The sequence below is a fragment of the Impatiens glandulifera genome, chromosome 2 (genome assembly GCF_907164915.1).
Source record: "Impatiens glandulifera chromosome 2, dImpGla2.1, whole genome shotgun sequence".
Lineage (NCBI taxonomy): Eukaryota > Viridiplantae > Streptophyta > Magnoliopsida > Ericales > Balsaminaceae > Impatiens > Impatiens glandulifera.
Window position 1 is genome coordinate 6,781,934 of NC_061863.1, and position 13,700 is coordinate 6,795,633.

General features: G+C 23.9%; 1 protein-coding gene across 1 annotated transcript; it reads left to right on the plus strand.

Moving 5' to 3' along the window:
* The first annotated feature begins 6,364 nt into the window (after positions 1 to 6,364).
* On the plus strand, positions 6,365 to 8,479 carry LOC124924241 (pentatricopeptide repeat-containing protein At3g57430, chloroplastic-like). Its single transcript, XM_047464301.1, has one exon. The coding sequence runs from the start codon at positions 6,365 to 6,367 to the stop codon at positions 8,477 to 8,479; it is 2,115 nt and encodes a 704-aa protein (XP_047320257.1).
* The last annotated feature ends 5,221 nt before the right edge of the window (positions 8,480 to 13,700 follow it).

Sequence of the window (13,700 nt, forward strand, 5' to 3'; positions counted from 1 at the left end):
ACAATCGCGATACGCAAATTTTTTTAAAAATAAAATAAGATTTGTGTCTCGCGAATGTGGACTTTTCGCAGGGCATCTGGTTGCGTCTCGCGATAGGGACAATTTCGTCAAAAAAAAAATATGAAATCGTCACCCGCGCATTTAAAATTATTCGCTGGTCATAAGTTCATTTTAGTCCCAAAGGGTCATCTGGTCAAATATCCTTTTTAAGTTGGGGTGACACGTCATTCTATGGCTACTTAAAAAATATAATAGGTGTAAGAAGGAGAGAAAAAAATGAAAAATTTGTTATTTTTCAACTAGTTGTTTTATTTTCCAAATTCACCATCCTTTCTCTTATGATATATATTTTTATATTATATATTAATACTTTTTAAATATTTTTTATTAAAAAAAATTTCATAATTCAAATTAAAAAAAAAAATCCGAACAAGGAGCTTGTTTTGAGTTTTTTAAATAATTTAAAAAACATTAACTGTTAGTAATTTTAAGGAGTTTATTTTATTTATATAAAAAAGGTGTATTGATATATGATAAAAAAAAAATAGTTTTTGAGTATTTTATTGTTTTAGTTAATGATTGAGTGATATAATTTATAAAATGCAGATAAAATGATATTTGAATAGAGTTGTTTTTTTTTAAATCCATCTGAAAACAAGGCCTTCATTGTTTAGAAATATACTTATTTGGTATAAAATTTATATTTTGGATTATGGCCCAAATTATTATCCATATTTTTTTACTTAACTTAATATAAAAATAGATTTTAGAATATCATAAATTTAGACCAACATGACACAATCTAACTTTTTTAGATGCAGACAAAATAAATGCATGCCAAACGGCCTAGAAAAAATAGCTCAATTGAAAATGGTAATTATTATATTTGTGTTTATGCATTTAAAGAAATTATTTATGAATATTACAAATTCATTTGTAAAATAAATCAAATTTAAAAAATATATAAAAAAAAAATTATAAGTGGATTTCAATCTAAAATGAAAGGGCAATAACATAAAATACATAAAATACCATTATTGAAAAATATGGCACAATAACTACTCTCATCTCTCTTAATAATTAGATGTGATATTTTTTTTTCTGAATAATTTGATTTGATATAATTGAGTATAGCTGTATAAAACATAGTACTTCAATTTTATAATTACAAAAATCTTTTAATAAGTGATTAATATTTAAACGACTTCATGTAGGATTTTTTTTATATTATTTGGATTCTTTGAATAAACTTCTATTTGATGTAAATATATAGAAATTTTGATTATTTAGATAAAATGATAAAATATATATGTTTTAATACTTTAAAATGTTATAAATTTTTTAATATAATTAATATCTTATCTAATTTCATTGATAAAATTAATAATGGGACACGATGATGGGTTATTTGAATAAAATTAAATTAATAGCATTGTATAATTATAAAGTGCAAGACTAATAATAACAAGATGTTTTCGGATTATTTTAAAAAAAAGTCATTAATGAGTTATTTGGTTATTATTTTTTTATAATTATTATTTAATGAAAATTGATTTATTTAAGTTTTTTTATGATCAAATGATAACTTTTTTTAATATTTAAAATATTATAAATCTTAGGATATTATTGACATTGATTATGCCAGTGTATAGTTATGCTAATATTTAAAGTGGTCTATTGAATTGAGTGCAAACTGATTTAAATATAATATAATAATTTTATTTTTCAATTAGTTTGAACTTCATATTAAAATGTTATCTATGACATGATAAGACTTTAAATCACATAAATGGGAACCAAGCTTCAATGATTTAGGCTAATATAAAAACTTATCACTTATATAAAAATTGACAAAAATAAATTAGAAAATTATTTATTGATTGCCCCATTTATGTATTTATATGTTTTTTTTTTCTAAAGGTCCTTGAAGTTCAGGTATTTTTTTCTGAAAGTTTTAATTTCAAAGTCAATTCCTTGAATTATATTTATAGGACATGTCCATTTCATTGAACTCATTCAGAATTTCAGTCAATTCCTTCCTTGTTCAATTTTGTTGTTTTATCCAAATTAGATTTTATCACTTTAAGTTTGAAAAAGTTAATTTTTTTTTTAAAATATGTCATTCTAATATTAATTTATATGATATGATATAATATAATATTATTGAATATGAATTATATATATATATTAACAAATTTAATAACCATTCTATTTAAATTCAGCTACAATTTTATGTGTTTTCAAAACAAACCAAATAAATGGAAAAAAATGTTAATGTTATACAACTATATTGATATAAAATTAATTTATTTTATAGCTTGAATTGAGTTTGAAATAGATGATAAAAATTAACAAATTAATAAATATATATCAAATTAAGTTATATTTTAAAATATAATCTTATCTAGTTATTTTTTATAATATAATGTTATCTAAATAAACATTTAAAAAAATTATCAATATTTTCTCATCAAAATCTGACTGAACTTAAAAAAGGGCTCAATGTATATTTGATAAATAATTTTTATTAATATTATTATTATCTATTTATTTTTGAATTTAAGAAGCTAAACATGATCTTATAATCTTCAATTTCAACTTAAAGCATTTTAAATAAAATTGAATTCGTGACTTTCTTATCAATATATTTTAATTCACCAAATCTATTATAAAATTTCAAATATACTTTCAATAATATAATAATGAAATTAAAATTTCAGCTACTTAGCACTTACAAACTTAAGTCTTGATTAAATAATTTATAAAAATTGTTAACAAATAAAATTTGATATGGAATTATTAATTCAATAACAGTAGGGCCAAAAACAATTAATTACCAACTGCCAACCTATAACCATTAACCATTTTAATGGGAAATTTTATAGTTGGTCACATTCATTCTCAATAATTTTTATTTTCTTGTCCTTTAATATTCAAACACAAATAATAGAGAAAAATTGAAATATAAAATACTCTTTCTCAAAAAAATGGAATCACCCATTAACAACATGAATATATGATGTTTGAGATAAAGTCTACAAAAATCATTTAAAGATATTATTGTTTTTTAATATATGAGAATCAATCAAGACTCAATGGCCAACCTTTGAATAACCTAAATAAAATATTCCATTCATAAGGGTTGATACAAACAAATTTAGTTGACAAAGTAAATAATGAATAAATAATTTCTTACAGTTAAGAGTGTATTTGTTAACTTTAAAAAAATAAATAAAGTTAATCTTGACAAAAATATGTAGTTAATGATGTGTCTCATTTTAAATGGATTGGAAATTTGGGAGAGATATTTTTATATTTTCAATTCAATAAAAATTTTATATATCATTCCCTATACATTCTTGTGAAGATTTTGTTAACCATGATTTAATTTATAAGATTATAATGGGTAATTAGAATTAGAATTTCAACCAAATTCAAATAATGTGATTTTATAATTTTTAAATCTATTTTTTTAGTTCAAAAATATAATTATAATATTTGTTTTTTATATGTTTTTCAAATATAAGATAAATATCTTATTATTTTATCATTTGTTAACGTGTTTAATCGATAATAAACATGTGATTTTATAATTCTCAAATATATTTTTTTAATTCAGAAATGTAATTATAATATTTTTTTTAAACAAAATATCTTATTATTTTATTATTTACATTATTGTTAACGTGTTTAATTAATAATATTTATTTTTAAATTAAAAAAATTAAAATATCAAAATATATATATTTTTTAATTTAGTAAGTTAACCTTTTGAACCAATGTTTTTTTTTTAATTTAGAAAGTTAACCTATCAATATCAATAAGATATCATATTTTATTAAATTTAAAAAGTTAACCTATCGAACTAATATTTTGTTTTTAATTTAAAAAATTAAAATGTTGAACCTATATTTTTTTTATATATTTTTTTATTAATGAGAATCGAACTCTTTACCAAACAGTTGACACTAGATTTATCATAGTTGTATGTGAAATAAATATTTTAATAATATTTATTTAAATTGTTTTTAATTTATTGTTTTCAAATATATAATTTTGAATTAAATTAGAGTCCATGAATTCACATGATGATCTTTATTGTTGATAGAGAAAAACAAGTTTAACATTTTAGTCAGGAAGACCCACTTTAAAAAAACAAACTAACATGACAAATCAAAATCATGACCTCGTTTGCATTTAAAACGTTTTTAAAATGAAATCGAACCCATAACCTGATTTTGTATACTTATTTATGAATAAAGTTCAACCATATTTTTTTTAGTATAAAGAACAATGTGATTAACTATTTAACCTTGACCATTTCAATTTTTTTTATCTTTAGTTTCCTTGCCAACATAAAAAATATATATACTCAGATCTATTATAAAAGCCTCTCACAACTAGTAAATAAAAAACAAATATTGATCTTCTCCCATTTTCTAACATAAATTATTTTAATGACTTAATCTAATATACACTTGTCTATTTATGTGTTATGGGCTCCTATTAAATGTATTCAACCGTTTCTCACACACTAGATATTAGACATAGAATTCATTATATTTTTTTAATAAAATAAAATAATTTGTTTATTAATGTAACTTCAAAAGTAAATAAAATTGAGTAATGACAGAGGTGAGAATTAAGAATATTGTTGTTGGAAATGACGTGATAACACGTGGTTAAAAATGGTAATAAAATTTCTCTCTCGTATTAGATTTAAGTTTAATCACGTGTTGTAATATTTTAATATCATCTATGACACCAAATTCATTTATATATTTTTATTTTATTTAGAGAAATAAACGATGCTCCTTAAAGATTCTCCAAAATCAAACGAGATGAGATTGGTAATAAGAATAAATCTCCAAAATAAAACAGGACGAAGATGATAAATGCAATCTCTATTCCGAATCGTTCCATTGTCATCCATAATCACTCATACTATTTATATTTTGACAAAAATCTAATTATTGTGACAAATTTTGGCAGTGTTATCAGGTATATTGTGAACATTCCTAAATAAAGATCAAACTTAAAAAATTAAAATATTATTTTATTTAAATTCATATTTTAATGAGATATTAAAATTTTTTATTTCAAAAGTCACCTACTGCTCCAACTAACGACCGAACGAGGAAGACTTCCTCTCTACGCAAGCAACAAGTGACAAACAATGACCCCGCAAAGAATTTAGGGTTTTATTTCGATTTTTTTTTTTAAATCTTTTTAAATGATCAATTTATAACATTTTATTGTAAAGTTTAATCTTTTGAGTCCTAATTAACAAAAAAAAATATATAATAGTGCTACAAATAATTATTTAAAAAGGCTAAAACAAACGGAAATAAAATCTTAAAATTTTCAAAGTAGGAAGGGGAAGGGGAAGGGAGGAAAGAAATTATAAATAAAAAAATGTTAAAACTCTTGAAATTTAATCAAAATAAAATTATGATTTTTTATTTTAAATTTAGGAAATAGCACAAAATGATTTTTGTTTACTCAATTTAATTTAAAATGAAACTATTAGCCTTTGATTTTTATGTCGTATCTTATTTAATTATAAGATTAATTGTAGTTATTTTAACTAAAATTATGAATCACAAAATTAGAAAAAAACTTGTCAAATAAACTGTAATTATGTTTCGTATGAGTTAGTTCGGTTTTGAATGATTTAAACAATTAAAAAAATTAAACATCATTCCACTCTATTATAAAATTAATCAATTCATTTACTAAAATATTAAAATATTTTATATTTTTAATTATTATTTTATATTTTATTTATATATATTAATATTTTTTAAGTTTTTTTAATTAAAATAAATAAATTTACACCTTGTTAAAATTATTAATTATTATTTTTTCATTCTCTATACTATTTCAATAACCCAACTGAAGAAGGCCTTATTTTATATATATATATATAAATATGATTTCCCATTCTATTTTTTCTACAAAATTAATCAACAAATATTGTGTCTTTTAAATGCATACAATTTTTTTACAAAATAACAGTTTTACAATACAAATACACGAAAATAAAATAAATCCCATAAATTTTCAATGACACACATGGAATAAATTAGTGAAAAGTAATAATAATAATAATAATAATACAAAATTTTCTATCATTTTAATTTTCTTAGAAAAAATAAATCCAAAATTTGTTTATATTTTCTAAATGAGATATATGTAAACAAAAAATACACAAAATATATGAGAATATAAATAAAACAAATCTCATATATAATATTTTTACTAAAATATTTTATATTTATTTAATAGTATAGGGACCAAAATAAACATTTCAAAATAAAAAATCAAAAAAATCTTCATCCCAAGTGTGTTCTTCCGGTTACTCATGTCGTGTATTGTTCTTCATCATTTCCCCATTAATCTTTCTCAATCAAACTCTAATCCAGACCAGAAGAAGCTATTCATCAATCCAAAATCAAACGTGAGAATCAAAGACTGTACATTTCAACCTCATGAAGAATTGTTCACTAATGTTCTCAATTCCCTGTCTCTCTCCACTAAAAGAAGAGATTCAAACCTCGGTTCTTCCCTCCATGCTCAAATATCCAAGCTGGGTATCACCACTGACGTTCTCATCAGCAATTCCCTTCTTTCCATGTACGCAAAATGTAATCTTACACAAGATGCCCACAAAGTGTTCAATGAAATGCCGCTGAGAACTGTTGCATCATGGACCTCATTAATATGGGCTTATTGCCAAGAAGAAAGAGAACATGATGCAATATCCTTGTTCAAGAAAATGTTGGAGAATCTCCAACCTAATGAACATACATTGGCTGTTCTTACACAAGCTTGTGCAAAAATGGGCAGCTTTGAACTAACTCGGGTTATTCATTGTTATGCAGTTAAATTTGGATTAACATCAGATGGGTTTTTGATGAATTGTTTGATAGATGCTTATGCTAAATCAGGATCAACAGAATCTGCAGAGATGGTGTTAGATATGTTAAGTAACAGAGATGTTGTTGCCTGGACTTCAGCTATATCAGGACATGTTTGGAATGGAAGAGCTGATAAAGCTATTAATTTGTTCTTTAGAATGCAAGAAGATGATGTTCAACCGAATGAGGTAACAATACTAAGTGTTCTTCATGCTTGTTCTTGTATTAACCAGACTTGTTTATTTCAATACATACATGGATTAGTGGTGAAATCAACTGAATGGTTTAGGAATTCGCTTGTGATGAATTCTCTTGTTGAGATGTATTTAGTCAATGGTTTTTTCCATGAAGGTGTGAAAATCTTCTGTAGTTTCTGTTTCATGTCATTTAATGGTGAAAGTAACTTCCTCTGTATAGAAACCATGGCTAAACTGATCCAAGGTTGTAGTTTGAAGCTTGGAGAAGGAATTCATGGGTATTTGGTGAAAAATGGTTTTTTACCTTGTAATGTTATAGAGAATTCTCTTTTAGTAATGTATAGTCGAAATGATCGATACGATTCTGTTAATCTTCTTTTTGGTATTATGAGATTCAAAGATACTGTCACTTGGAACACGATGATTTCATGTCTAGTAAAGAATAAACAACCAGAAAACGCGTTAAAGCTTCTGACCCAAATTAGCTCACCCGATTTTGTTACTATGATTTCGTCTCTCCAAGCCTGTTCAAGCTTAGCGAGTTTGCAGTTGGGTGAGATCATTCACGGGTATATTATAAGAACCGGGATGATAAACGATATAATTCTTCAGAATTCATTGATTGACATGTACGCTAAATCGGGTAACTTATGTTTATCGGAGAGGATATTCATTGAGATGAATTCAAAGGATGTTGGGTCATGGAATTCAATGATCATGTCGTATGGGATCAATAGCGATGGGATTTCAGCCCTCAGCATTTTCAAACATCTCATGAAAACTCATCAACCGAATGACATCACGTTCGTTAACATTCTCGCTGCTTGTGGCCACAACGGATTGATAACTGAAGGTCTAGAGATTTTCGATAGAATGGAGATCGAGCCGAGAATGGAGCATTATGCTTGTATGGTTGATCTTTTGGGTCGGGCTGGGAAAGTGGAAGAAGCTGAAGCGTTTATAGCCAAAATGACAATGTCTCCTGGAGGGGATGTTTGGGGAGCTTTATTAGGTGCTTGTTTGTTGTTCAATAATGTTGAGGTTGCGGAGAGGGCAGTTAGACACCTTGGTGTGATGGAACCAAACAGGAATTATTGGAAAGTTTCCATGGCTAATATATATGCAAGAAATGGAAGGTGGGAAGATGCTGCAAAGATGAGAAATGAAGTGAAGAAGAAGAATGATGGTGTAGAAGGGCATGGAAGAAAGGAAGAAGGATGGAGTTGTTTGGAGATAAGAGGAGAAATGGTTAGGTTTGTGACTGCTGATTTGAATCATCAACAAATCCATGAAATTTATAGGGTCTTGAATGGAATTCACTCACATATTCGCGAAGCTTATTGTAAAGAGTTTTTGATTTGATTCTCGCTAAAAGAATCTGAATTGAAGTTGGTGTCATGAATATTGTGATGTTCTAATTATTAAAATCAAATGTAAATGATTTGTTAATTCGAATTCATAATTTATCATTTCTATCAATGAAATCATAATGTAACATTCTACTTAGCAACAAATCTAAAACAATATCTTATACATCAATAGAATGAATGTGTTCGAAAAGTTTTCTTAAAAAACCATCAAATAACCCAAGATCAAATTATAACTCTATATGGGAAGATCATCTTCTTAGCTCTCTTTCTTTTCTTTTTAAAGCAAGTATTACATCATTAGTTGAACTTTCTAGAAGCTTGTTTATTGAATTTTTATCCAAAAACTCAATATTGTTTTGTCATTTCATTTAATCTATTACATTAATCATATCATAAAGATAATTGAATATGTTATGAAAGTATGGAGCATAAGGAATTGCTAGTTGACATCACATGATACTTTACTAGCTGTTAATATACATAGTTCTCTTTTTAAGGATGGATGCAGACAGGATCACATGGGGGTTATCTTTGAAAAATGTTAGGTTTGTTCATCAAAATAGTCCACTTTGGATTAAGTCTAGTTATCATTTTTTGTTAGCCATATTTAGACATTGATTTGTGTTCAACTCATTTGAATATTGATCTTATTTTAGATTCATATAAAGTATACATATTCTATTTGAGATATGCTTAGCATTAGCACATGAAATTGAAGTGTGTAATTTGTGTTTTTTGTCATTAACTTGTTATGAGAAGTAATTACGAAACATAATAGGTTGGTTTGAAAATACTTTTGGGCGATGAATTGGAGTTGAATCTCTATCTAATGGTGAAATCGAAAAATAATTTTTGAATACATTTGGAATGTAATAGTGTATTTGGATGATAAATATGTTTGGAAATAATTTTTTAATTTTGTTGTGTCACTTCTATTTATTTGTTATCAATGGTCCTTTTATATTTGTATACAAATTTATTTAAAGAAACAATGTTTGTTTATTTCAAAATTAATCATTCATGTCTTAATAGTTTTTCTAACAAAATAATATATTAAAAAAACAATTAAGTAGGTAAAACTTGAAAGGAACACAAAATGAAGACATTTTATTAGCTATTTTTGTTTTACCAATAATATTGAATGAAGGAAGCAAGACATTGTACGTACCCTTAGCCTCCTATACCATGATTGCTAAACAAGGTTATAAATAATAACAAATTATTGGTTTACAAAGATGGAGCATGAGACGGTGGAGCGGCGTCGCATAGAAACTTGGGAAGAAACGTGAGAATATTGATAGAAGGTGCGCCTTTGGGGTAGCATGTCGGGTTGAAATCAGCAATAGCCTTGCAGCATCTTGAGTTGAGGGTCGTTCGGTTGAATATGTCGTAGAAGATATCCAATCCACGAGTATTTAATTTGAAAATTGCTCTAAGGCATTAAGGTGAGATTCTAGGTGTACGCGGCGCATTAGGGTTGGGTGGTCCAAAAGGAAATGGTAATTGGGCATATCCGATTTTGGTTGAAAGTGAAATCACGGTAAAGATTATTGACTACGTAAAAAACTTTTGAAACCATTGTTACCAAATTATCAATAGAGTGAAAATGAAAGAGATAATTAGTTTTAGATTTTTAAAATTTGATGCGGAAAACAATAGCTAGGTTGGATGTTTTTTTATAGTAGAAATTGAGATGTGAATTAAAATAGAAAAATTATAAGCATTTATTAATAATACTATTATTTGATTATTCAGAATTATGAAAATTTAAGTTAACTTTATTTGGAAAGAAAAAAATTATTATAAGACTTTATATATCCTCAAACTAATTTTAAGCATTTATTAATAATATTATTATTTGATTATTCAGGATTATGAAAATTTAAGTAAAAACTTTAATTGGAAAGAAAAATTATTATAAAGTTTATATATCCTTAAACTAATTCTAAACATTTAATAATATTATTATTATTTGATTATTCTGGTTTATGAAAATTTAAGTAAAAACTTTATAATTTGGAAAGAAAAAAAATTATTATAAAAGTTTATATATCCTTAAACTAATTTTAAGCATTTATTAATAATATTATTACCTTGATTATTCTGGATTATGAAAATTTAAGTAAAAACTTTATTTGGAAAGAAAAAATTATTATAAAAGTTTATATATCCTTAAACTAATTTTAAACATTTATTAATAATATTATTATTTGATTATTCTGGTTTATGAAAATTTAAGTAAAAACTTTATAATTTGGAAAGAAAAAAAATTATTATAAAAGTTTATATATCCTTAAACTAATTTTAAGCATTTATTAATAATATTATTACCTTGATTATTCTGGATTATGAAAATTTAAGTAAAAACTTTATTTGGAAAGAAAAAAATTATTATAAAAGTTTATATATCCTTAAACTAATTCTAAACATTTATTAATAATATTATTATTTGATTATTCTGGTTTATGAAAATTTAAGTAAAAACTTTATAATTTGGAAAGAAAAAAAATTATTATAAAAGTTTATATATCCTTACACTAATTTTAATTTTAACCTATATTATTTTTGTTTGTCAATTTCTTAAACTTCTATTTTCTTAAATAACTAATTTGTAATATATTGATCAGAGCTGAAATTAAAAGAGAAATTTAATATTATCTTTATGAATTTGAAGGTTATTTTATAATTGAAGTTGAATAACAAATTATTCAAAAGGACTATAAACATTTAATAATAATAATAATAATAATAATAATTATTATTATTATTATTATTATTTAATTACTCTAGATTATATCATTTTTTAATTAATATATGGATAATTTTTAAAATAAATAAATTTAATTTTTGTGGATCATGAAGATTAAAGTAAAAAATCCAAAAGGATTACAAACATGCATTAATAATTATTGTTAATTAATTACTTTGAATTATTAAAATTAGAGTCAAAACTTGTTTTTGGAAAGTGAATAACTTCTAAAAAAATTAATGTAATAACTTATATATCCTTAAACCAATTTAAATTTAAACTATAACCTATTTTTCATATTTGATCTCTTAAATTCGATTCCTTTTTTACTGCATTTGATAAAAAAAAAAAAAATACAGATTAGTGTGTCAAAATTTCAACAAAATAATTTGTGAAAATAACTTTTTTCTCTGGTAATAATGTTACAAATAATTTAAAATGTAAAGTGTATGTGATTAAATTTGTCCACTAATTAAACCAATAATGATATATTACATAAAAGAGTAGGTAAATAAATAGATAATATTAAAATATTATATTTTAAATATTATTAGTTTTGGAATAAAATATAATAATATTATTAAATTGGAAATAATATATTAATTCATAAATAATAATATATTTATAAGTTATTATATTATTTTCAGTTTAATAATATTTTTATATTTTATTCCAAAATTAATAATATTATTATTATTATTTTAAATATATAATGTTTTAATATTATCTATTTATTTACATAACTCTTTTGTGTAATAAATCATTGTTGGTTTAATTAGTGGACAAATTTAATAACATATACTTTACCTTCTAAATATTTGTGACATTATTACTAATTCATAAAATAAAAAATATTTTCACAAACTATTTTGTTATTTTTTTAATCTAATGCAGTAAATAACAAGAATCATGTTTAAAAGATCAAATATGAAAAATAGATTAAAGTTTAAATTTAAATTAGTTTAAGGAAATATTTACTCACTTTCCAAAAACAAGTTAATTTTCACTTTAATTTTCATAATCCAAAGTAATTATTTAACAATAAATGTCTGTAATCCTTTGAATTTTTTACCTTAATCTTCATAATCCTCAGTAATTAAATTTATTTCCATTTTAAACAATATTCATATAATCTAGAGTAATTCAATAATAATACTAATTATTATTAAATGTTTATACAAAAATGTATAGAAGCTTAAGAAAATAATTTAAAAAATAGATTAAAATTAAAATTAGTTTTAGGATATATTATCTTTTATAAGATTTGGTTAGAAGTTACTCACTTTCCAAATAAAACTAAACTTACTTTAATTTTCATAATCCGCAATAATCAAATAATAATATTATTAATAATGTTTATAATCTTTCATTGATTCACACCTTAATTTCTACTATAAAAAAACCTTCAACCCTATTCTTTTGCACATCAAACTTAGAAAACTAAAATTCATTTTAACTTTCTCGATAACAATGGTTTCAAAATTTTGTTTAGTTGTCTTAATAATCTTTAGCGTGATTTCACTCTCAGCCAAACTCGGGTTTGCCCAATTACCATTCCCTTTTGGACCACCCAACCCTAACGCGCCGCCTACACCTAGAATCTCAATTCAATGTCTCGGAGCAATTTTCAAATTAAATACTTGCGGATTAGATATCTTCTACAACATATTCAACCGAACACCCCTCAACGCAAAATGTTGCAAGACTATTGCTGATTTCAACTCTGCATGCTACCCTAAAGGCGTACCTTATATCAATATTTTCACATTTCTTCCCAAATATTTATGCAATGCCGCACCATCTCCTACTCCATCTTTGTAAACAAACCAATGATTTGTTAAACTTTATTTGTTATGGTTTATAACATTGTTTAGCAATTATGATATTGGAGGCTAAGGGGTATACTGCCTTTTGCTTCCTTCATTCAATATTATTGGTAAAACCAAAATAACTAATAAAATATCTTACTTTTGTTTTTCTTTCATGTTTTACTTGCTTGAATTTTATTTTAATATATTATTTGTTAGAAAAATATTAAGACATGAATGATTAATTTTAAAATGAACAAACCATATTTCTTTAAATAAATTGGAAAAAAGATGAAATGTTGTATAAAAATATAAAAGGGCCATTGATAACAAATAAATAGAAGTGACCAAATTATATTGTCACAACAAAATCAGAAAACTTTAAAATCTTTTATTTCTTTGATATAGCTTTATTGCTGAGAAGAATTTGACCCAATTCAATTATATTATTGACATTTTTTTAAAAAATAATTGATTATTTTAATCTTTATTTTTGCTAGTGTTAGAATAAAATGTATAATGTCACTTTTCTCCCTTAGTTAGGTACTATTACGAGTAATTTGACTATTTTTCAGTTTCTTTATGTATAACATTAATAAATTTTGTATCAATATGAAAAATTGTGTAATACGATTATCACATTATAAATGGGCAGT

Bases quoted from the DNA above. Each gene is read 5' to 3' on its own strand.
- LOC124924241 (XM_047464301.1), top strand. From the start codon at position 6,365: ATGTCGTGTATTGTTCTTCATCATTTCCCCATTAATCTTTCTCAATCA.